Source organism: Dysidea avara, chromosome 11, assembly GCF_963678975.1.
Source record: "Dysidea avara chromosome 11, odDysAvar1.4, whole genome shotgun sequence".
In the NCBI taxonomy this organism is placed as follows: Eukaryota; Metazoa; Porifera; class Demospongiae; order Dictyoceratida; family Dysideidae; genus Dysidea; species Dysidea avara.
In genome coordinates, this window is record NC_089282.1 from 6,549,417 (window position 1) to 6,573,999 (window position 24,583).

The following is a 24,583-nucleotide window of genomic DNA, read 5'->3' on the forward strand; positions in this document are numbered from 1 at the left end:
TTTTCAATGTTTCATTTTTTCTTTGTTACAAACAAGACTGCATATAGATATATACTCTTCACACAGACTACTAGCAAGTTATATATTACATAATAATGTACATTATTACATACAGTTATGCCGCATACAACATTATTCATGGTAAACATTATAACAATACAATATAGAATTGACACATAAAAAGATGAATATCTGAAATGACATGACATCCAGTACAGCAGACTGAAGGGAGTGTTGGTACAAAATAATGGGCTAAAATTATTTTTTTAAATTTCTAGAGAATTGTTATCACTGATATGGCCGTTCATTGCTGTAGGCGACGAATCACCATTGCTGTCTACAAATCCGTTGACAGGCATGCAGCTTGCATCACCAGGTAAAAATGCTGAGCCGTTTAAGTATGAAACTACTTGCGGAGGTCCAGACGATATGCATGTTGATCGACTGGGCTACAAACAAATCCACAAAAAACATGTGTACTTATGTACATAATATTCTAACTGTAACAAGACACAGACAATTTACAACAAGATAACTTACAGCTCCCATTTTCTGCTTTGCATATTCAATTCTAATTCCACTCCCACGTTTTGAACTGTCCATTACATGGCTAAAACATAAAGGAAATTATATAACGCACTCTAAAGCATGAGTTGACACATCATGCAGCTAAACTGTATAATTTAAGGAAGATACCGTTGCTAATGTTAACACAATTCACTGTGCTAATTATCACATTGTCACAGTAAACTGTGACAGATCCAAAAAGGAACACCACAAGGGCAAAGTAGCTGTTAATGTGAAAATATTTAAGGTTATTACTATATAGTAAACAGCCTACAAAGTAAACAGTTTTTTTTTTGCTTTGAGCAAGTATATATGAATTAGCATATACCATAGACACCATCCTACACAAATACCACAACATTAACACAGTGAAACCTCATTAGTGGGACCAAAAATAAGGACTCAATAAAGTGGCCTTACTAAACCTTTACTAGAAGTGGCCACTACAATGAGGTGGTCTTATCAAAGAGGTGGCTGCTCAGTAAGGTTCCACTGTACATTAATTCACTTACCCTTGCATATCATTCATAGCTGTAGTTGCTGATTCAACATCCTAAAATATACCACTTGATAAATTAGAATAAATTACACAATATAGTTCTATGATGGGCTGGCTACAAACTGACTGCTCTGTTAGAGTAGTAAGCTGTTGCATTCAACAACATAAGAATACTAGCTATGGAAGCATTACAGAAGGCACAGTTAGACAATTAACAGTGAACATACAAATGGAAAACACTTTCAAGGATTCCAAGAGGAAATTTATTGTACAAAAAATTGCTTGATACTTTCAACTACAGTTTTAAACAAAATAGCATATTTACTCGATTTGTGTTGCACCCTTCAAATAGTACCACAATGCAGTACCATTCAAAGGGTTTAATCCATGTTTCTGAAACTAATTTTATAACACCCTCGAATAGTACTGCTCTACATATGTGACCGTCTCAGCGAAAACCCGTCTAGTTCGCACAAGCATGCGTATTGAGAAAATCGAAATTTAAAAATAATTCATAAAATTACGCATGCTACAAGAAAAAATACGAAAGTTTTTATCAGGCCAGTACTCGAAGAAGGAAGACTCAAATCAATTAAAACTATACACCATCTTATTCGCCTATTCATGGGGAGTCGAAAATCTTTGTTTCATTTCTGTAGCCCCAATAGTTTGCGTGTGATATGCACTTGCTTACGATGCAGTAGACGAAAACAAAATCATTGCCATTTCTTCAACAAAACCGCCTTCATACACCTATGCGCAAGTAACTGCAGGGCTAAAACTATACCTTGGTTGATCTGCCAATCCATGATGAACATTGTAAACCAAATTTCAGCTCTGTAGACTAATCCAAACGGAAGTTATGGCTGCGAATGCAAGCGCCTGTAGTTTATTTTTAGTATAGCCACTGTACAAATCGATTTCCTTGTGCTTCCTACTTTCTAGCGCTGTAATTCCAAAACTATTCACCACAGAAGGCTGAAACTTTGGTGAACTATTCCTTGGACAATGTAGATAATGCTGAGAAATTATAAAAAAATTTGGAGGTTGTGCGAACTAGACGGGTTTTCGCTGAGATGGTCACACATACTTTTGTAAGTACTCATTACTAGTGCTCTTATACTTATAGTGTTCATCTCTGTAGTGATTTAAGTAAGGTATTGTCCTGGTAAACTTAAACAGCTGTCACATAATCGAAATTCCAGATATTAGTCAGTAAACTGAACACGTAACATGATACATGACCGAGTCGTACTTGGGAGATTTTTTTATAGAACAAGTAAGTACAGCAGCGTGTTGTGATTGTTTGCTTGTAGCGGCAGGTTTAACCCTTAAACCTGCATAATCCAGAAAACTGGATCTAATACTCATGTCTTAGACAAAGCGCTATAACTATCAAAGCATAGCTCCTACTGCTACGCAATTTACACTATTCTGCTCGTGATGTAATAAGGATTAAAATGGTACCTAGGGTTTTACCCCAATGCTAAACTCGCAGGCTAAAACTTGCCGTGTAAGCAGCGTTCTGGCAAAGAAGTACGCAAACCCTTTACATACCTTTATAAAATGATCCATGACTTGATAAAGGTTGTTCCAATCAACTTCAAACAAACACCACTCGACTCCATTAAATTCTCCGTCAGGCCATATATGATGCACGTGATTAAATCCACAATCAAAACTAAACATGAGGCAAGATCAATTCGCAGAATCGCTCATCGCCATCCTTCAACGCTTCATAACAAGTGAGTCTTTGTAGTTACAGTGTTCATTTAAACCTCTCCAGTGAACAGACTTTTGACCAATGTTTAGTTCAGGCTGTAGAAGTCAAGTTACCCCATTTAAAGCTGCCATGTATGTTTGTAATGTGTAAATGTGCAAAAGTTCTATACGGGTTTAAGGGTTAAAATAGTAGTAGCACACCATTGAAGTGCGGCACTTTTTATCCTTATTTGTGGGCAAATAAATAATATCATAAATCAGGAAAAATTTGTTTTACGTCAATGACTGTATCGATGAAAACTTAAATGATGAATTATTTTTAACTATACGAATCATACAAATATTAACATATAGTTATTCTGTCAAAAATTTTCCGTTGATTATGCCAGTGATGTTGTGTCAAAATTTTAATACACAAAATTTTTTAATGCCAAAATTTTCCTGATTAACGATAGTATCCTTGCGGCACAAATTGAGTAAATACGGTATCTGAATTAAGGGGGAAAAAATAACAAAGAGTTTTGACCTCAACAGGTCTGAATAATTTTACCTATAAAAGTGGAAAAACACATTATTGTACCAAAAGGGACCGAAATTCTGATCCCAAAGTGTGTGATATATTTGCTGCAGCGTAGTCACTTACCTTAAACTCTACAAAACAAACAGGGGGACCACCCTTGGTATACTGCTTGGCCTTGCCAAATCCATCATATCTGTGGGAGAAAATTAGCACCTGTGGCTTGAATTTTAGAGAACCTATCAACACTAACTTTTCAAATAAATGACCAATGTCATTTTCAGTGTGATGAGGCTCGAGATTGGCCACAAACAGAGTTGAACACGGCTGACTCCCTACCAAGTCGCTTGGTGAAATATCGCCAAGGCTACCTGTAGACAGGTCATCAGGAGCAGTAACATTGATTTGCTGGGGAACAGCTTCGTTCATATAATGTGCCTATAATAAAAAAATACATTGTAAATATCATAAAATAAAATACACTGACGTGTACATATGTTGTTTATAACCTCACAATAGACTTTAAAATTATTAATCCAAACTAACTGAGTATAATTAGTAATCCAAATAGAATTGAGTAAGTGAAATAATTAGAATCACTAATGACAATTACTGTGACATTAAAACCCAAATGTACCATTTCATCTCCTGCGATGTAAAACTGAGGTTGTGGTATCATATACTACAGGATGAACGGCAGACATAGTATTAACAGTACAAGAGCAATGTCCCTTTTTGTCAATGCTGATGATGTGGCAAATGCCCTAATGAAAATTTACTACAGCACAGTAAATTTCACACCAGGATTTCACTATTACAAACACACAGTGTATATCGTATTTACTTGGATAAATGCCACAGTGCTAGTTCAAAACATCAATGCGGCAACTATTCAAACTCAACCACTACTTGTTGCTCAAAAATTTATATTCAACATCAATTGTTGCACCACTCAAGTGCAGCTACTGTTGAAGGTACAGCATTTAACCAAGTAATTACAGTATATAAAGTTACGCACTTTTCCAACTACATAACTGCCAAGGGGTCAGTCACTTGGAAATTCACAACAATAATTGAAGCTTGTCCATCAAATTTCACACATTTCAGTGGCCTAATTTCTACTGTAAAGCTCTGATTTTTTTACTCAGAAAGTCACAAAGACTTTGCTCATCACTTGGTGACTAGTTACAGTGGATCCTCAGTTATCCTAACTCCAAAACTGATTGTTCTATTACAGAGGTGTGTGCTCTATTAGAGTATTTCAAATTTATTTTAAAATAATAAATTGCAAATGCGTTAAATACATTAATCATAAATTTGTTCAAAGTTGTGGATTTTTCAGCTATCTGAAGCTGAACTGGAGGTGGTCCCCAGGGGTTCAGATAACTGAAGTTCCACTGTATGCGGAAATATCTGGAAACAGTTGGCATTCCACAAATTTCATATTTCAGCACTTTGATCAACAATATTTTACGGAGTGACGGACCTCTTGTGAATTCTAAATCCAATTACATGCTTTCATACACACATACACACACACACATACACACACACATACACCAAACACTTCTTAACACAACTCTCCAAATTACAGACACAATAGAAAAAAACCTCTGCTATAATTTTTGATTCCAACAGGTCTGGCTTCAAAAAATGCAAAAATGGGCTGAAAATTTGAATGTACGTACATGCTGAGTTCAAATTGGTAAAGTACAAATACACAGTGTTTATGGCTTAGTAGACTTTGTCATGCAGTACATATACAACATCAAGTATCATTACACATGTATGCATATGTACATGGGGACTGATCCAAAAATATTACTATTCACGTAGAACCTTCAAAATGTTTGGATGTTTGCCCAATCACAAATATTATATTTTTGACAGTCTTAAGTTACACACTATAACAACTAGAGAACTTCTGTTCACCAGCAGTACGATTTATAGCACTGTAAGTACTTGAAAAATGCTGATGCTTAGAGTATATGCTAAATATAACCATACGTATATGTTAAAGATATAATTACATAATTTCCTTTAAATTTGGTACTAACTGAAACATATACCTATTTATAGCGGAATACATTTTTTCTATGTAATTTTACATCAACAGCATTCACAACAGTTTAAACATTGCTCAAGTGCGTCAATTTGTATAGCAGCTACAATTCGTGCCGCTAAAAATAAACACACCATATTTGGATAATAAACTGTATCACTGGTAGGAAACTGCAGAAAGAAAACATCCCACATACAAACAGCCCTCCCAATTAATGCCATACATTAAAAATTTGTGCTATCAGCCTTGAAAAATATACAGCTATATACACTTATTTTCATATGGTTGGTGGGTGTTAATTAGAAACTACATACACATCCTATTAATCTAATGTAGCAGAATCGCTAACTTACTCAGCTATCTGTTGCTTTGAACAAAAACGTGCAAACGCGTATACATGTACAGTACACATTACACGTACAACTGTACACATACACACAACACAATACATTACACACACCACACACGCACGCACGCACGCACACACACACACACACTACATCACATCAAACAAAACATACGCACGCATGCACACACTACATCACATCACACAACACAAAACAAAACACACACACAAATACTACAAATACATAGACAAACGGACGGACACTCACTGCAGTAGTTGACATGTGATCTCCATCGTTCATCACCTGAACAGCTGACATTGGTGAGGGTGTGGTCTGCCCCATCATGTGACCATGTGATGTCATCATGTGACCATGTGATGTCATCATGTGATTCCGTGCATTACCGTATGCCAGCTGCCTACATGACCAATGACAATATACATATAACCTTGTGTATGTGTAGATACTTATGGCCCAAGCACAACACACACACACACACACACACACACACACACACACACACACACACACACACACACACACACACACACCACGCATGCACACTTACATTGATGTTTGTTGAGCACTCCATGGATCTGGTGACAAGTGGGCTTGAGTAGAGTAAGGATTTCCAATCACATCTACCAATACAAAAATTAACAGCTCCTCGTGATAACACACACAGCAACATGACCATAAATAGGCAAATCCCACCAAAACTGCTAGATCAACAGAATTAAAGGAAATTGCATTACTACCTATTGATAATTAAAGTTACCATGGGTACCACCTCAATATCCTTATATAATGGGGGGCACTCTTCATGGTAACAATATAGCGACTACTGATCTCAGTGACTTGACCATCACTGTCAACTAATGCAGTTTATAAGTAGCTATAATGGGTTGTCACTAATGGCTGGGTTATACAGCGGGTTGTCTGGCAACACTGGCTTTCTGAAAGGAATACTACAGCAATCTTTGTGTTTATAACATAGTGGTACAGTACGCGAATGTATCTGCACAGCTTTATGGGTTGACTTTTCAAAGTGGATCAGAAATATGATTCATCATTTGTACCATATTCTAATGATAGATCGTTGATAATTAATCCATACAGCTGGTAAAAACTAGGCAATGGGAAAAATTTCAAATGCCTAACTAGCATAGTTGGTGTGTTAGAACAGTACTGAGCACACACCCAACATCTCGGGATAAGATGGGAGCTACACCACCTGCAATATGTACATTTTCTTTGATAACGTCATTTGGCCCAAATTTATACTACAATTTATACCAATTTGTGCCATGCTGTACCCAGGTCAGACAGTAGGGTGAATGGCCAATATATGTAGTCCCAATGCAGCAACCTTTCTTTATCTCAACACAAATAATCCCAATCAGTTTGATAGGCATAGTTTCACTGTGTCAAGATCTTGCAAGTCAGTTCCATAGTATTTAACATGCAGTAGTTACATATGTAGTAACAGACAACACTAAATTAAGTGAGGAGTTGTGATGTCAGAAAATACTCCACCATCACCGTATTTCTTCAATAAATGGTCAAACACGTCATATGAGTAATGCCATTAAGAATGCACTATAATAGAGTCTGTCTAATCGACCATTTCTGAATCAGTAAATTTCTAAACTTAAAGTTGGGTTACTAAAAAAGATTACCATGATACAGGTGGCCAAAAGACAGATTCCATGTTGTACAGACATACAGATTACAGTATACGTATATTCTCTTACATGTATTTCTGTTAGGAGTCAATGTTGTACCCATGGGAACTCCATTAATATAACGAGGTGACGTCCGACTATTAGCATGAGCAAATTCTAGTCTTAATGTGATATTGCTTTCCGGATCAAACCGAACACCCTAAAATAATATGACATCGTAATTACTCAATTTCATTATAGTCAAGATGATGTTCTAAACAACATAAGAAATAACATGACTTAGCACTGAGATTTTTAATATTTTAAATACACTTTTTTGCACTAGTAAAATACTACTGCAAAATTCTACAAAATTGCTTCAAGAAAAATGTACACCTTCATTATCAAGGTGTGGTATTTTTTGAGCTTCAATTTATTAACAAACAAAATAAATAATAAGAAAACTAAAACGCTTGCTTTTCTCTTGAATGTCAAGTAAGTAACAGCTACAACACTGTATCCCATGGCTACCATCTTTAAATTTACATCACATACTATATGGCAGTGTACAAGAAGCAATGTGCTCATTGTTTGGTCTAAGTCACATCATACACACGTATACAGAAACCACATTGACACACTCACATGACTTGAAACCACACTCAGCCGATCTCTTACACTGCATGCATAATAGGGTTTGAATAATGATTTGGTGAAATTCTACTTCATGCACCAAAAATATTATCTAACTAATATTCTCCATGCTGCATTCTGCAACTAATGTTAGCTATGAACAACCAGTTTGCCAAATCAACAACCAATACACACAATAGTGGCTTATAACATCAACCCGTGCATACCTACATACAATATATACAGCAGTTACCATTCAGTAAAACCGGATGTACACAATGGAACAAACATCTTTTAAATGGACAATGTTAAACCATGCAAGCTTATTTAAAAAGGTAGTCCATGCATACAGAAGGATATATGCTACGCCATTGGACCAAATTTAAAATACTCATTGAGTAAAATGACTTTCAATTCAGTAGGTGTTTATCTACACATGGAAAACAGTAGCCTACAGCATGTATAAATTTTTAGTCAATTTCTCAATAATACAGCAATGTTACAGTATTATTCACACTGTACACATAGACATTAAGGCTTCAGTGTACTGCAAAATACATGCTGTCATCCTGCATAAAATTGGTCCACAAAATTTGTACAAACAGCAACCCAACATATAAGAGATATGACTTACCTGTAGATCATTTTTCGCTTTCAGTGCTTGTAATCGAGTTTGAAATGATACAAATGCTACAGGCTGCAGAAAACAATACAACACATGAAGTTGATGAAACAACAACAAAGACCTGCTAAGCAACTACAGTGTAATTTATAGTGTATGATAAAAACAAGTTGCATGTCATAATCAAATGTATTTACACTTACACAGATGAATACTGTACAAGTAGAAGGAATTTTAAGCTGGATTAGGGATCAAAGGAAAAAAATAATGAAGGGAATAGCTAAAAAGTTGTGAAACAAGAAAGGTTGCCTATACCTGCAGATATACTAGAAGACATTAAATCCCTAAACTTCAGTCTATAACCATGACTGAATTACGGATTAAATGTCCACTAGTATATCTGCAGGTGTAGACAGCCTTCCTTGTTTAGCTATTCATTACTTTTTAAACTTGGCGTGCACCCACAGCCAACCAAAGGCCAGCCAGAGGCCAGCTGTGGACGCACGCTTGGTTTACTGAAATTTGTGTGTGTGTGTGTGTGTGTGCGTGCGTGCGTGCGTGTGTACCTATCTACATTACCAATGTTTGTCTGTACGTACCCACGTGAGCAAAATCGTTAAAAGGTAAAAGCAGCTTTTATAAGAAGTAAACACGAAATGAAGTCTGCATTAAACTTCTGCACAGGTAAACTTTGCTCTGAGGTGGTTTCTTTTCGGTGGTCTGAAATACGGATGTGGCAATTCTCCTCAGACTTTGTGAATTACCTTCCCTTCGGGTTATACAGGTGTTTAACAACTGAAAAACAACTGTACAGGCCTCATAGACTACTATCCCTTCGAGTTGGAAAGGGGGGGGGGGTGTATCCCCAATGTACACGAACAAAAATGAAGAGCAGTTTTGAGAATTTGTGGGAAAAACATGATAGTCAACTTATAAAACAGTTTAGAAGATACTCCAGTACGTAATGCGTTGTTTGTTTAACAAGAGTTTCCTTAGCAGTGCATAGCAACATAAATGAAGAATTACGAAAATTACATGAATTACAAAATACTATGTATTATTGCACAACCAAAAACCTATTGGTTAAAATAGTAATGCATTGTTGGTTAAGCTAGCTAGCTGCATGGCGCCTGGCTTTTAGAAGTAGCACAACATCAACTTGTTTTCTTTGATCCCTAATCTTCCTAATTTTTCCTTCTACTTGTTTTTATAACATAACTGTTACTACTGAAGCAGTGCATACCGCATCAAAATAAAGAATGGCACCAGGAATGTCATAAAAATAAAAACGCGTGTCCCAACAATCAATTACAGAATGGAAAAGGAGGTGGCCATTACGCTTGTTTTCAGCTATGCTCCATCTGTTACACAGCGCTACAAACAAAGAACAGTACGAGAAGCGTCGCTGCAATCAATCCAGTCACCATGAAAAATATGGACAATTCACGAGCCCCAATTACTCGAAATTGATGTGCTGGCCATTACGTTTCACTTTTGCCTATGCAAATCAACACCTTGCATTGTCAGCGAAAAGAACTGGAACACAAAGGAGGACAATTGTATTGTATGTACTGCGGTTGACAAAAAAGCACATCTGGGGACAAAGCAACGTCGAACAGTGAAGAAATCAAACCTATAGCCTTACCCATTGTTGAGTTATGTTTGGCTGGAGGCATCAGTTAGTTAGTTAGTCAATCAGCATAAAATTCTGTTAAATAGAAAATTTATAAAATTCCATAAAAACTTTTTGGAAGGGTTTGGGGTTGGTCTGAAGACATTTTTGGGCTTGGCTGTGCCTAACCAATGTTGCTCTAAACTGTCATGAAGGAAATTGAGGCTGGCTTTAGGGTAATAGTTTTTGGCTGGAAAAGCCAAGTCTTTCATGATCCCTAATATACAGTACTACTATACTGTATGATACTTATCGGCACTGCTAAGCACTGCTACAGTGCAAAATAATTTCTGTGTTACAAAGATAACATCGTTGAATTTGTAATGGCGTGAGTTGAAAATTTTGAAGGAACATGACAAACCTCTACCGACTGCCCTAGGCTACTTATATGCACTAGGTCATTAGTAGAGTAGTAGAAAACCAGCTGAGAATTTTGTAAGTAGCATAAACAAATTCCATTCATAGCATTATACTCATACCTGCCCGTTTTACCGTGATAGTTCCTTTCTGGATTATACTAACAATCAATCTTCATTTATCGTCCACAGGATCCAACACTTGAAAATATTAGAGTACCACAAATAGAGATCTCCATTTTTAATTGTGACATCATGGAAAGGCTTATTGTTTACACACCGTGATAGTGTGATATATTGAGTTTCATGATTTGTCATCATATGTGACCGGATCTGCAAAAACCCGACACAATCGCGCAAGCTTAAATTTACAGTATAAAGCATTGAATACATTGGGTGAAATACTTTTGTATTGTTCCGTAAATTTTTTGAACGCCCCTTTCTAAGTGAAGGAAGGGACTAACAATAAACCTTGGGTATCATCTTATTCGCCTACTCAAGAGGAATTGGAAAATCTTTGTTTCGTTGCAGTAGACCCAAGGATACGGAAGTTATGAGCGTTTGTTTACGTCACGTCAAAGCGATCATACACGATCGATTTTTCTTCACAAATTCCGCCTTTGTATGCGGTGAAAAAAGGTGAATAAGGAAAAACTTACCCAGTAATTGATTCCCCTGTTCATGGCGAACACAAAGGTGAAAATTGTAGCTCCGTACCTCAATTCGTTGGTAAGTTACAACCGTTTTTTGTAGGTGCCTGTAATTTATTTTCCCTATATTTGCTGTACAAATCAATTTTTCTGTTGCTGCTACTTTGTAGGGCTGTAACTCCTAAAGTTATTGGCATATGAGGCTGAAACTTTGCTACAGGGTACACTTGGCTAAGTAGATTATAAATATTTAATAAACAGGAATTTGAAAAATGCATGATTGTGTCGGGTTTCGCAGATTCGGCCACATATATTGCTTACAAAATGAAATATTGAAGCTATCTTACAAATCAGCGAATGGTTTTCAATATTTGTATTAGTGATAACTTTGGAGGTGTTTATGAGATGGATCTACTATTACAAGTTATCGTTATTACTTGTTCATATGTACATTTCGTGGCTTGCCTAATGTGCACATGATTGTCATGATAAATACCCCCCAAGCCCAATATTGCCTAACCTTACTTGTGTGTGGTGTGTGTATGAGGCAGCATAGCCAAGTGGTTAGAGCACCAACCTGGTATTTGAAGGGTTCCAGGTTTGATGCTCCATGATGCCCAGTTGCTGTTGTTTCCTTGAGCAAGAAACTTTACTCACATTGCCCCAGTCTACCCAGCTGTATAATGGGGACTTGGTGGCCTGGTGTCAAGTGGGGAGCCAAATGCTCAGCTATCCTTGTCTCGCTTAGTGGTGTTGGGGTTGTCATTGAACTTTCGGTTTTGCAACCTCTCTCCGTGAGACCTGGACAGCCCTACGGTGGATCACTAGTCCTGTCCCAGGAATATTTGCCTGACAGACTTGGGTGCCTGAGTGGTACACAGGCATCCCAGTTCTGGTTATAGTTGTGTTTCACACGGCTGGCTTTGTGCGTGCGTGCGTGCGTGCGTGCGTGCGTGTGTGTGCCTATGTGCCTATGTGTGTGTGTACACTTGCATCATGAATGAATTGAATAATATACTGAGAAGGTGATGTGATGCATGTTGAAGAACTGGGTGATATATTGGTATGAATCATAGGAGAAGTTTTTCATTTAATGATACTGTTTCCATTCTGGATGAGTTTAAAAATATTTTCTGACTGTCTAGAGTTAGATGGCAGCTGATTCATAACATTTAACTGTGAATTAATTGCATTAGCCCTTTGGCCCCAAGGTTAATAAAAAAGTGTTCCGTTAAACATGAACGCGACTATGGTGGCTCTCATTACATGCATGCGTCCAAACGCATATATCTCGTAAACGAAATATCCTATGAATATACGGTTTGGACCACGCTACTCTGCGGTTAACGCATATTATCCTATCTGAACATTGTAGTGTGCCAAGCGTGATACAAGGCGAATCTGCATTTGAAAGAATTTTCAGCCGTTTCTAAGATGATAATTACGTTACCTGTCACACAGGAGAGACGAAAAAAAAGAAGTTTAGTAATGATATTGTAGCTCTGTCTTTCGTGAGTAGTTTAATGCAAACCACAGAGGAATAGGTGGTCCCTACACGAATTAACAGGAGCCCAAGGTTTGTATGTAAAAATGCATATTTTATGTAAATAAGTTGCATTTTTAAGAACCAAAGCCACTATAGTGGCATTCAGGGGCAAAGGGTTAAATTCATCTTAGCATTTTTCATAACCATTTATCACACTTTCCAAAAGGAAGTTTTTATTACAACTACAATCCATACTGTGGTATATATTTATACTGTGTAATAATACCACACCGGCTTTGACAGGTCTCATATTTCCCATGTTGTACAAGGAAGGATATTCACAATACAATATTATTGTGTTAGAGCAATAGTTTATTATATTAAGAACCACTTATTTGCTAACTGGATTTGTGTATGGGTTACTATAGACGGGTTGCCTATTTAGGGCGTGTCCCTTGTGTAACGCAAAAAAATGCGACTTTCCGTTTTACACATGTTTACAATGTTGGTCAAGAAGTCAACAAAAAATTCATTTTAAAAAATAGTTTGACAAACGTTTTTGATTCTTCAATGGTACAAGGTGAGTTAAAATCATCCAGTCTATCATTCTAAGTAGTAGCAATGTCTTACAAATGTTTTCAACGAGTTTTATCGCTTTACAAAAACCTGAGATTGAGAGAAAATTATCTTCTCGTTCAGCTTTCACCTTACACGCTGGATATGTTATAGCTCGAACCTTTCTCTATGACATACTTTCTGTTCTGAAGGCTGGCTAACTCTTGCTTGCTAAAGTTAACCGAAACGTTCATTTTCTCCATTAGCCGTAATACATTTTTGACTCAGCGAACTCGGAAAGTATGTGGAAAATTTACAGTAAAACGACCACGCCTTAAAAAGGCAACCCGTCTATAGATGGTTATGCCACGAATATATTATAGTGTGTAGTAAAACATGATAAGTGTTCACCTGTAATATCTACAGCACATCTGACAATAGTCTAAGTACTCTGCTATAGTCAGAACCTTTTTTAAAATTAATTGGGAACTTTTTAAAATAGCATTTAGTTCATACCTCTATATGCAGTCTACTATTATAGCCATGGTCCAAGACTTGGTGTCTAAAGGCCAACTGTGTAGTATTTTGTGTTGTAAAACATCTGCAGAGCTTGTAGCTAAGATAGTGACATGGTTTAGAATGCACATTTTTTATATTTAGCATGAAAGGACAACTTTAGAGTGATGCTTATCTGTACTGCATTTAAATGTACTAGTATAACAAATATTGTGGTATATCGAATCTAGAATTATTTTGCAACAGAATCACAAAGTTACTTCTGAAGAACAGGTTTAATGCAGTACAGCCATAAAATGCCAATCAAGTAGGTCGTGTTTACAGTGTAATGTCATGAAGCTACGCTATCTGCCATTTTAATGTGAATCGTGTTTGGGATATCATGACGATATTTTCATTGCCACCAATCGATCGTTTTATCATATTCTGTATATAACACTAGTCTCCTGGTATTTAGTGGTCTTTCATTACTTGCTTTAATTAATTAATTAATTAACCTTTGAGGATCAAATTAATTTTCAAGTATGGAGGGACGCATAACTTTGTGTTATAAGGAAACCACTAGTCTTCTGTGAAACAAAGATTGATTATTATTTGGCATAACTGTGACAATAATAAACAACCAATGGTGTCTCTACTAAATTTCCTCTTTGTTTTCTCTTTATCGCGTATTCATGAGGTAGTCATGTGATCTTTTGCATACCGATCAAATTGCCACCATGTGTCGAGTCTAACGGCTTAGGATGAAGCACTATTGAGATATGGCCGATCAAAGTAGTGGGTGTAGAGAAATCGGCAGATGATAACGGAAGTGGACTTTGGCTGTAGGGGTGTAAATCACCAAGAAAAACCAACTACCACCTATCACTTAGAAGACATCATGATACTAGTGCATAAACGAATGCTAGAATTGAGCATTCGAATGTTTGAATGAAAAACTGTGGATTATTCGAATGTTTCTAATATTTAAAACCCACAATCAAAAATTTTAATATATTGAATCTAAGGAATAAGACCTATTGTTGTGAGGATTCTATGCACTTACTTGTAATACTCTTTGATATAGACAGTAAAGTGAGTGCAAACAGCACCAAAGTTAGTAGTTTTATCACTGTAATCAACATGCACCTGGTGCAATCAAACAGGTGTAGCATTTTTGGCTTCATATGCACCTGACTGTAGAGAACAGGCTGTTAACTAAGTGTAAACAATAGCGAAGTACATGTTAACAAGTTGACACTCGTGTCCTGTACCATTTTCAGCTGCACATGACCTAATTACCTAATTATATACATTGGCACCGCCCACAGGATCAGAATGCTATGAATTTGTATTCGAATGCTCCCAAATGAACGAAAATTCGAATTTCAGAACATTTGTTTATGCACTACATGATACAATATATATCACGATATTGTTTCAGATAGGTAACGTGTTTATTTCATGAAACTGAACCTGCACACTTAGTGTGTATAAGCTGATGACACATATTTACAAGTAACACATCTGAAAGACATGTGCACTTAGCTACATGGGTGGGTATACCTTGAGACATCTAGGTAGTCACACTACTGTTGACAAACTTTGTGCCAGCCATTTTTGCATTGAAATCGTGCATGCAATCTGCCACGTACAGCTATCACGATGTGAATATATTTTAATATTGGTATCATGATAATAAATTTTATATCAATATATCAGTATATTGTGCACATCCTTATTTGGCTGTCAAAGGAAAACTGTTCAGAAAATTGTTGGGTGCAGGCAAACACTTACATAATGATCATATACATGCACACTCGCCCCCACACACCCACACATGTCAGAAATGAGTTCATGAATCCTGATATGTACTCATACATGGCTGCAGCTGCGGTAAAAGGCTACTACAATGAATATTTCATTTGTATTATAAAATTGAGGTGGTCTGGTTAATTAGGTTGCCTGTTGAGATTTACTTGACATTACCACTATTAAAGAGGTGGTTACTAAGTGAGGTGTCACTAACCATACCTGATCGCTGCACCTTGATATAATCTTGCAATAAATAAAAAAACATTGGCATCATTGGAAACAGTACTCAAAAATATAATCAAATAGAAATTAGTATGACATCATTATGGAAAAGGCTTATCCTCGATGCTGTTTACATATCATGATTTTATCACAATAACAATGGACCTTATCTGCATTGATGTCATAATTGACAAAATGGCCGCGTTAGTGTGGGGACTTTGTCACGTTTTTAATAGTAGTAACTAACTTGTGTGCGGCTTTCACAACATGGGAACATTGGATAATGAAGGTAAGAGGCTAGTTAGTGTGATGTGGCGATGCAAAATAATCCCACCAGGTAAAACCAGACCTAAGTTTTGATACGGATATAAAACTGTGTGCATTTATCTTGTAAGTAAGCATGTATGCCTCACCTTACCCCTTACTGCTGTATATTAACGTTATCATAGCAAAACGCCACCTCTCCCAATACAACCCTGCACAAAGTCCCCACACTGTCGCTGCCATTTTTACATTGTGACGCCATTGCGGATAAGATCCATAGGTCGGTGTATTTCCCAACCTTATACATTAGCACACTTACATGGTGCATATAAATATGTCCAATATGTCCAATATGTACAGTGTAGAATATGACCACAGATATGTACAATGTGTAGATTATAAGCAATCAAATCAAAATTTGAACTTTGAAGGAAGTGCAATACTGTCAGATAAGGAACACAGACCTATTCCAACACACAATATAAAACATGCTAATACCTCGGGCACTATACATTTATTCTGGACAGTAATGTATGTATTTACAGCACCTGAGGTATCTTTCCGTGTTTTGCCATTAACTTTAGACTGGATCCAGTATAGCCACTATATGTTCTGAATAGTAAGTATATTTCTCTAGGTCTAACATCCATTGGGAGACCACTGACGAATAGTGTTCGGACCTAAACAATAGGTATTCTATTTAATGCCACTCAAAAACACGTTATACAATGACAAAGAACGTCCATGATGCAGGTGTATACATTCACAACCATGCAAGAAATTGCAGTGCGTGAACAAAAGATGTTTACAGACATTATACGGCGTGAGTTGCGAGCAAAGATGTTTGCATTTTAATAATCGCACCTCATCTTCTTGATCCGAATGATTTTGGTCCTGGTCGGGTAATTCCATAATCAACTTGGTTGTAGCGAAAGGTGAATAATACGCGAAAGCTTCCTCTATCGACATCCAGCATATACAACTCTTCGATATGTTTAATCCGGTTATTCTTCGTGTTATGTTATGATGGATTACGGATTGTGTGTTAGTTTGCTATTTTCCATAGCAACCACGAAACAACGTTAAGAATTAGTAGTTTTAGTTTTAATTTTATAGCTCGTTTATTAGTCAACAAAGTGCACTTTTAAAATGGTAAGGTGAACCCAATAAGGTTTATATGAACGAAACGATACATTTTAAAGCAATACACCATGTGTTCTATATAATGCTCACTATTGTAATATCTGACCAAATGTGTATTCGCGTAGGCAATGCTAAGACGTAGCTACCTCACACGAGCTCAAGAGGAAAAAATCAGATCAGATAACAGGAGGAGGGAATATGAAGTTGAGGACAGAGCCAAGATGATTGCACAAGACAGACTCCTAAGGTATGGTAGTAATTTGCGTAGTAAATTACACAAATTAGATTTCTTATCACTGTTACACCAAACCTACCCCCAGGTAGGGCTAGCAGCAGTAGAAATTTGTGAGGAGATTTGTAGATTTACCACCCTAAGTTGTCCTCAGGATAGGGACCCTGTGTGTGCCAAGGCGTGGTCTGCACGATAGTTTACGAGAAAAATGAGGGCAAAGGTATCAAGCGTTCTATTGCAAAAACCTTCCCTAGGCGGAATAACTCACTATGCAGCAAATATGTTATATACTTTTACCCAGTAACTCAATCTTTTAGCACGATTCCTTCGTATTAGCATTAAAAAAATTTCGTAGGCATAGAATGCATACGTTTTTGGCCCTCAAAAAATGGCGGATACATTATTTTGGTGATGTAATAAAGTGCCACGCCTTAGCGTGCACATGGTCTTAGGGTATATAGAAGCATTTGCACCTCTCTGCAAGTACAAGTGCCATTGTTAGCAATGCTGTAAATAAAAGGAGGTTTGCAATTTGCAATGTGAAACTATTTCCAGGTGTGGTGAATTTGTCCTTGCTTTTGTATTTCCCCAATTCCTGGAGTATGTTAATGATTAGTGCATTGTTCTAACTGAGAGGCTGCTTCTGTTTTAATAATGAAGTTCTTGTTTCATGGACACAATTTTGCAGTAAATTTTGATAACATTAATAAGTCTATCAATTGTTTACAGGGCTAGCATGATGAGTGATGAGAGAGTGGAAAACAAACGTTATGTCAGAAGAATCCATCAAGAAGTCAGAGAAAGAGAATTTGATGAGAGACTGGCAAGAGCTGAGCAGGAAAAGATACTACGACAGAAACAACTGGAACAAGAAGAGAAGCTTGCAATGGTACAGATCACGTACTTTCTGTATGGTGCTGGCTATGTGTTCTGGTGTCTGTGTATACGTATGTAACATATATATGATGTTTGTGTTGCATGTGCAGGTGTGCACATGGGCATGTGTTCATATGTGTACATGCATTTATGCTGTGGCACATTCCTGTTTTTCAAATTCTGCATGTATAATCCAAATAGGAATTAGAAAGGCTGAAGCTAAAAGAAATGAGGGACCTCAAATACCGACAAAAAATCAGAGAGACAAGGTATTAGCAGATCTGAAATAGTCCAACTTTACTATGTGCATCTTGTAGTGATGAATTGAAAGAACTGGAAGCTAAACTAAGAGCTGGGTACGTCAACCGAGAAAGGGCTGCCCAGTTGGCTGAGAAACAAGCCAGCCAGATGTTGGATCAGGTAAACTACCTTATGCATTATCACTGTACCTAATTATGTGTGTGCAAATCTTTTACCCCACTGTGTTGAAATACTTTCTAAATTGTATTCTAGCAACGGGAAGCAGAAATTGCTAAGATGATGAGAGAAGACTACAATCAAGCTATGAGACAACAAGAATTGGACGAAGAGGAAAAGTACAAGATGAGCATCCAATATCAAGATGAACTGGAGAAGCAACTTGAAGAACAAGTATGCAGAATAATGTATGGATGTTTTAGTCTATGTTTGCTTATTGTATAGGAGCAAAGGAGGCAAGAAGCTTATGAAGAATTCTTGAAGGAGAAATTGATGATTGACGAAATAGTGAGAAAGATTTATGAAGAGGATCAAAGGTATATGAAAACATACATATTGAGAACTGGGACACAGTTATTTTACTAACATCATGTAGAGAGTTAGAGGCCATGCTTGAGAAACGAAAAGCAACTCAAAGATACGTTGAAGAGTTTAAACAAAAGCGTGAAGAGGTTAGTCATTATTTGCTTGTCATGTACATCAATTGTTTGTTGTTTTAGTGGAAAGAACATGAAAGGATGTTGATGGAAGAAGAGAACCAGCGTATCTTACAGTATGCTAACGAACAGCAAGACAGAGAGATTGAAAGAATGGCACAAGCAAAGCAATCCGAAGAAGCCAAAACAATGGTGTATCAAAAGGTAAGTTACCCTACCATATTCATACAATATGAATTCTGTTTGTGGTAATCAGAGTGATTTATGTAATTATATAGATTAGTGATGAAATATCTAGAAAAAAAGCTGAAGCTGATGAAATGGAGAAGTATGTATGCATCATAACTCTTTACATTATTTTACATGCAACTTGTTTTAAAGAATACGTAATGATTTACATTTTGAAGAACAGGAAGAAAGGGAGAGGCAGAAAGAAAGGGTAAGACTTGCGTGTACTTGGTCAGTAATATATACAGAATTTGTTGTGGTGTAGGCGATGATAGAAGCTCAGCTTCGCCAGCGACTTGAGTTACAACAGGCTCATCAGGATTACCTAGCATTGAAGGCCAGGAAGTTGGTGGAGCAGAAGGAAGAAGAAGCAAGATTTAGGGAACAGGTGTATTTTTAAGTTAAATCGTCTGCGTCTTTTATTATTTTTAATAATCAGATGATGGCAAAATATGCTGAAGATGATAGGATAGAACAACTTAGTGCTCAGAAACGTCGAATGAAACAATTAGAGCACAGGAGAGCGGTGGAGAGACTTATTGAAGAAAGGAAAACACAGTTTCAAAAACAAAAGGTTTGTTATATGTGCAATTTCTATAGAGCAGTTTTTATATATGTTTTCAGGAGATTGAGTTACTTGATAAACAAGAAGAAGAAAGAATGGAAGCTCTTCGTCGCTCTATCATCGAACAAGAACGACAGAAATTACTCAAGGAACATGCGTCTAAGCTCCTGGGATATCTTCCAAAGGTGTGTACGTACCATGCATACAAGCACACTTTTGACAGAATATTAATTGACGTTTAGGGAGTGTTTAAGGATGACAGAGACTTGGAAAATTTGCCAGATGATTTCCGTGAGACTTATAAAAAGCGGCATGTGGACATATTCTCAGATGAGGGGTGGCAGTAGTGCCCTAAGTGTTACATTAACACTTTACTTGTGGTGAATTATTCTGTATTAGTTATGAGTGTACAAAAATCTGAAAAGAAGTCTAAAAATCTACTAAGATATATACATGTCGTGTATATGTAAGGTGTCTCAATTGTGAATTGTTATATATCCACTGTTAGTGCTTGTGTTTGTTTGACTTGTGCTGCTAGCTGGCGGTGATAATAAATTATTGGTGTCAACTTGTCTCTCAACTGGTGAATGTGATGGCTCCTCTGTCACAGCGTTCATTTTGACATACTGATTGTCAGTCCCTCCTATGGACTGCTCTACTATACTGCTACCATTGGATTGACGTAGAGTTGCATATCCTGCAGTTGTTGACTGGGTGTTCTGGTTAACTTCAATGTACCCAAGTGTATTTGTACTATTACGTTTGCTGTTCTTTTTTGATCTTCTTGTTCGGTTGCCAGGTGGGTGAAATGTACTAACAGAGTTAGCTGAAATGCCACCATTCACTTCAATGTATGGATAGTCATAAGGTAGAGTTGGTGGACCAGTCACAGCATATCCTTCATTGACAACAGTGGCAGTGCCTAAACGATTAGTTATAGCAGTTACTGGATAAAATAAACTGGTTTTCACCCTTCTTGGGGTAGATTCCTTGGGAGTTTTTTTACACTTGTTGCACCTGTGGAGTAGAGATATGTAAATTTAAAGATGTTTATGTTTGTCCAGGTACTTACCCAATTCTTACACACACGATGATAGTAATAATCACAATCACCAATAGTACTACACCACCCACAGCAACTCCTATAATGACCTTCAATTCAGTTCCATTGTTGTCACTTTCCTCATCTGCAGTTGACATCACTGTGGGGATATTACATTGCCTTGTGTATTTACTTACATATAATACCATGTATGGCTCAAGAAATTTGTAAACCTTGTATTTTAGTGACATCATAACACAAACAGTTTGTACTAGCTAGCACCTACGTTAACAGCATTACTTTTTGTCTTTCAATCATGTGATGATGTTTTTTTGCAAATCAGATAAATTGTAAACATTTTATACGTATGTGGGTGCTCTTATTGTACCCATTAAAAGTTATGGCTAGAGAGAGTAAATCACGTGTAAAAAAGTTTGGTAGTAATGTGTAATGCATAAAGAAGTTTAATCATGGTGTACCGTTCTTGTTTCCTCTTGTTGCCAAGTGCATAACATGAAGAAGGAGACAACAAACAGATACAATACATACTCACCTGGCAATGGCCATGTTATCATTTCTGCTGGTCCTGTCCCGACAGAATTTGATGTATACATTTTAATAGTATATGTCTGGTTAGCCATCAGGTTAAGTGGGTAACTTGTAGCATCAGGTGACAGAAGTATCTGCACGCCAGTCTCATTTTGTAATCCATACTCTAGCTGTTAAAAAGTAGAACTAGTTTTATGGCTATATACAGTAAAATAATTATAGTATGATAGCTATCCCTATAGTGCTGCTTTGTATATACTGCTACTCTTGTTAACAAGGTCAGGTATTGTCAAGAAAGGCAGCTACAGCCAGGGTGTACTTCGTGATCTCATTTAAATCCATTACAAAGTCAATTCACCACTGGCATTTGATAGTGACACCTTTAATTCACTGTGTACTAATGTTATTATAGTTAATGTATAATTAATATGTTATTATTCATGACACTTTTATATGGCAATGTTTAATTGCAGGTGGTGAAAAATAGGAAATTGCTGTGTAACAACACTATAAACACTCCACTGACCTTGTATCCTAAAATGGCTCCATTTGACTCTTCTGGTTTATCCCATTGTAAAACAAAATCATCTGTCTTTTGGTCGAAATTCACCACCCTCAGGTTCTGTGGTGGTCCAGGCTCTGTACAATATTATAGTATAGCTGTATACGTATACATGTGACACGTGCACAATTATGCAACAAAGGCTAGCAATGCACAAATAGCACAAGCAACTTAGAATTTATTTTCCACCTCAACGTATACGTACACTGCAACAAAAATCATAACTCACTATCTTCTCCTGACAATGGTAATAGAGAGTCACTCATAGGTCCTGTACCATTAGCATTTATAGCTGCAACCCTCACATCATAAATTATGTATGGTACAAGGTTACTGAGGGTCACACTGTGTCTACCAGACTGGCAATCCCCTGTATCATCAATACCTCTAGCAGTGCTGCCAGTGTCACATCTGTTGGCTGCAATTACTACACTCTGCTCATCACTTCTATTTCTTAGTGTTATTATGTAGTTTGTAATTTGTCCATTGCGGTCTAGTAGCCTTGGTTCAGTCCATGATACTACCATTGCTGATGGATTAGTGGAGTGACCTCTCAGATATATCGGAGGTCCTGAAGGAGCTAAATAAAAGTATCGTTGTATGTACGGTAGATCATATTATTGATTAATGCATGTGCCATACCTGATGTCCATGTGTTAATAGTCACCATTGATTTTGTAAATGAATCATTCATGGAAACTATTGAAAAAGTGTACATTGCTACTTCTTCCAAGTTGCTGATGGAGGTGGATACAAGTTGGTCAATTTTGTTTGGATCTTGACAAAAGTCAAACACTTCATCATCAGTTCGTTGCCATTGTTCCTTCCTATCATCCAGTGATGCAGCCCATGTTAGTTTGTGACTGTCCACGCTGGAACAGTTCCACTCTACATGAACGAATGTCGGTGACAATGGGACTATCCGCAGTGCTAAGTGATCTGGAAAACAAAACGAGCACGATTGCATTGTAAACAGTTATACTTATTCGTTCTTCAAGTAGTAGGTTACTGTACACCCTACTATTATTAACTCTTGGTATTATCATGAGAATCATCTGGATTGATTGTAGAGGCGTTTCTCGTACTATTCTTTCCATATAGTGGGTGGAACAAATTTGAAAGGAAATGGAATGACCACATCACTTTTCAATGCACTTTCATTGATTGATAGTCAGCGTACATGTCAATTTGCTAATTTATTTTTATGACAAGTATTATTTGTGACCGGATTTGCGAAAAGGGGTCTTCCACACACACCCAATTCTATGAATTTGGAAGAATTTAGTGTTCAAAACACACACAAGCTTGAGCTTTTCACCATCCATTCACCAATTATGGTGCACACTACTGAGAAAATTTCAAGGCAAAATCTTTTCCCAAACTGAAGTTATGAATTGTCAAAGTTGGTAAATTGGATGTGTGTGGAAAACCCCTTTTCGCAAATCCAGTCACATTTATCTACAGGCTGTCCTACTTTTTATGTGCAAACTAGAAGTGATGAATCACATTAAGCCTACTATTAAGCCAACAACAATTATAGCTATTCTATATACTGTACACTGAATATTGCAGCAAAAGCAGAATCTTTGTAGCTATAGCTTTTGTATTATAATACGTATTATGCATAAAAATTGAGTTGCACAGCTGTTCATAATTTATAGAAACAAATTTAGTATAGTCTGACCTTCATGTATGGCATCTGTTGGTAGAATAACTTCTAGTTGTAGAACCATAATACTCCAGAGAAGAATCTGAGTCAACATTTCTCCACTGTGATCAACCTTCCAATGCCTAAAGCTGTAACTCTGTGCTGAAATGACTAACTGGCTGTTCTCATCTAATAAATAGTGATAGGAATCAATGGTTGATTTCCCAATGGCTTCAGTGGTGTCCACACCCAGATACAACCCAAAATCCACTTCAAATATAGCTCAATTATCCCCAACAATATGATTAACTCAAATATGGTTATACAGTGAAGGGATTGGTTGGCCTACAACAATGGTAAATAACCACATAGATATGTATTTACAGTGGGCAGTAAATATGATGCCATAAAATTAGGATACTATATACATGTATAGTTTTGTTGTCTGATACATAAACATGGAAGGGTTCATTCTTTGAACTGTTCCACTTGAGTCACATGTGGCCTCATTGTTAACAGTTCTTTAAGATTCTCTACACATAAATACATAATAGAACAACAGAAATACAAAGTAACTTGATGTTCAAGTAGGTAGGTATAAGTTGTAGGCATCTTTTCTTATTGATGTAATGTTAAGTTTTGTGCAGTAGTTTACCTATTGTTTGTTTGACAACAC

At 36.9% G+C, this 24,583-nt stretch overlaps 3 protein-coding genes across 6 annotated transcripts; 1 reads left to right on the forward strand and 2 right to left on the reverse strand.

Moving 5' to 3' along the window:
* LOC136237813 (uncharacterized) lies at positions 1-17,193 on the reverse strand. 4 transcript variants are annotated; one of them, XM_066028019.1, is made up of 13 exons: positions 17,013-17,191; positions 16,697-16,828; positions 8,646-8,708; positions 7,469-7,598; positions 6,283-6,355; positions 5,982-6,132; positions 5,502-5,537; positions 3,943-3,987; positions 3,559-3,743; positions 3,432-3,501; positions 1,080-1,120; positions 541-610; positions 1-449 (listed from the first exon to the last, which is right to left on the reverse strand). In XM_066028019.1, the coding sequence occupies exons 1-13, from the start codon at positions 17,115-17,117 to the stop codon at positions 267-269; spliced, it is 1,284 nt and encodes a 427-aa protein (XP_065884091.1). In that variant the 5' UTR covers positions 17,118-17,191; the 3' UTR covers positions 1-266. The 4 variants fall into 4 exon arrangements, 3 of the variants coding, with proteins under 3 accessions (XP_065884091.1, XP_065884092.1, XP_065884093.1); XR_010692609.1 differs by lacking the exon at positions 1-449 and adding an exon at positions 2,624-2,884 and having other exon boundaries at positions 17,013-17,193; XM_066028020.1 differs by lacking the exon at positions 5,502-5,537.
* On the forward strand, positions 17,181-20,550 carry LOC136237811 (meiosis-specific nuclear structural protein 1-like). The gene is made up of 15 exons (XM_066028018.1): positions 17,181-17,300; positions 17,417-17,538; positions 18,253-18,412; positions 18,601-18,668; positions 18,717-18,819; positions 18,913-19,050; positions 19,102-19,193; positions 19,253-19,328; positions 19,377-19,517; positions 19,592-19,641; positions 19,695-19,752; positions 19,807-19,929; positions 19,981-20,115; positions 20,166-20,291; positions 20,349-20,550. Exons 1-15 carry the CDS (start codon positions 17,298-17,300, stop codon positions 20,451-20,453), a joined length of 1,500 nt encoding a protein of 499 aa, XP_065884090.1. The 5' UTR covers positions 17,181-17,297; the 3' UTR covers positions 20,454-20,550.
* LOC136237810 (cell adhesion molecule Dscam1-like) lies at positions 20,488-24,096 on the reverse strand. Its single transcript, XM_066028017.1, has 7 exons — positions 23,944-24,096; positions 22,902-23,198; positions 22,489-22,839; positions 22,224-22,336; positions 21,702-21,867; positions 21,179-21,308; positions 20,488-21,123 (listed from the first exon to the last, which is right to left on the reverse strand). Exons 1-7 carry the CDS (start codon positions 24,020-24,022, stop codon positions 20,583-20,585), a joined length of 1,677 nt encoding a protein of 558 aa, XP_065884089.1. The 5' UTR covers positions 24,023-24,096; the 3' UTR covers positions 20,488-20,582.
* Between the last annotated feature and the right edge of the window lie 487 nt (positions 24,097-24,583).

Excerpts from the sequence above, each read along its gene's own strand:
- LOC136237813 (XM_066028019.1), bottom strand. The coding sequence starts at position 17,117 with ATGTCGATAGAGGAAGCTTTCGCGTATTATTCACCTTTCGCTACAACC. Across the intron at positions 6,133-6,282 it reads AGTGCTCAACAAACATCAAT|GCAGCTGGCATACGGTAATG; the intron begins GTAAGTGTGCAT and ends TTGGTCATGTAG. Across the intron at positions 5,538-5,981 it reads ATCACATGTCAACTACTGCA|TTTCCTACCAGTGATACAGT; the intron begins GTGAGTGTCCGT and ends TTCTTTCTGCAG.
- LOC136237811 (XM_066028018.1), top strand. Across the intron at positions 19,051-19,101 it reads AGAAGCAACTTGAAGAACAA|GAGCAAAGGAGGCAAGAAGC; the intron begins GTATGCAGAATA and ends CTTATTGTATAG. Across the intron at positions 19,642-19,694 it reads GAAGCTGATGAAATGGAGAA|AATACGTAATGATTTACATT; the intron begins GTATGTATGCAT and ends CTTGTTTTAAAG.
- LOC136237810 (XM_066028017.1), bottom strand. The coding sequence starts at position 24,022 with ATGTTGACTCAGATTCTTCTCTGGAGTATTATGGTTCTACAACTAGAA. Across the intron at positions 23,199-23,943 it reads AACAGATGCCATACATGAAG|ATCACTTAGCACTGCGGATA; the intron begins GTCAGACTATAC and ends TTTGTTTTCCAG. Across the intron at positions 21,868-22,223 it reads GAGCCATTTTAGGATACAAG|CTAGAGTATGGATTACAAAA; the intron begins GTCAGTGGAGTG and ends ACTTTTTAACAG.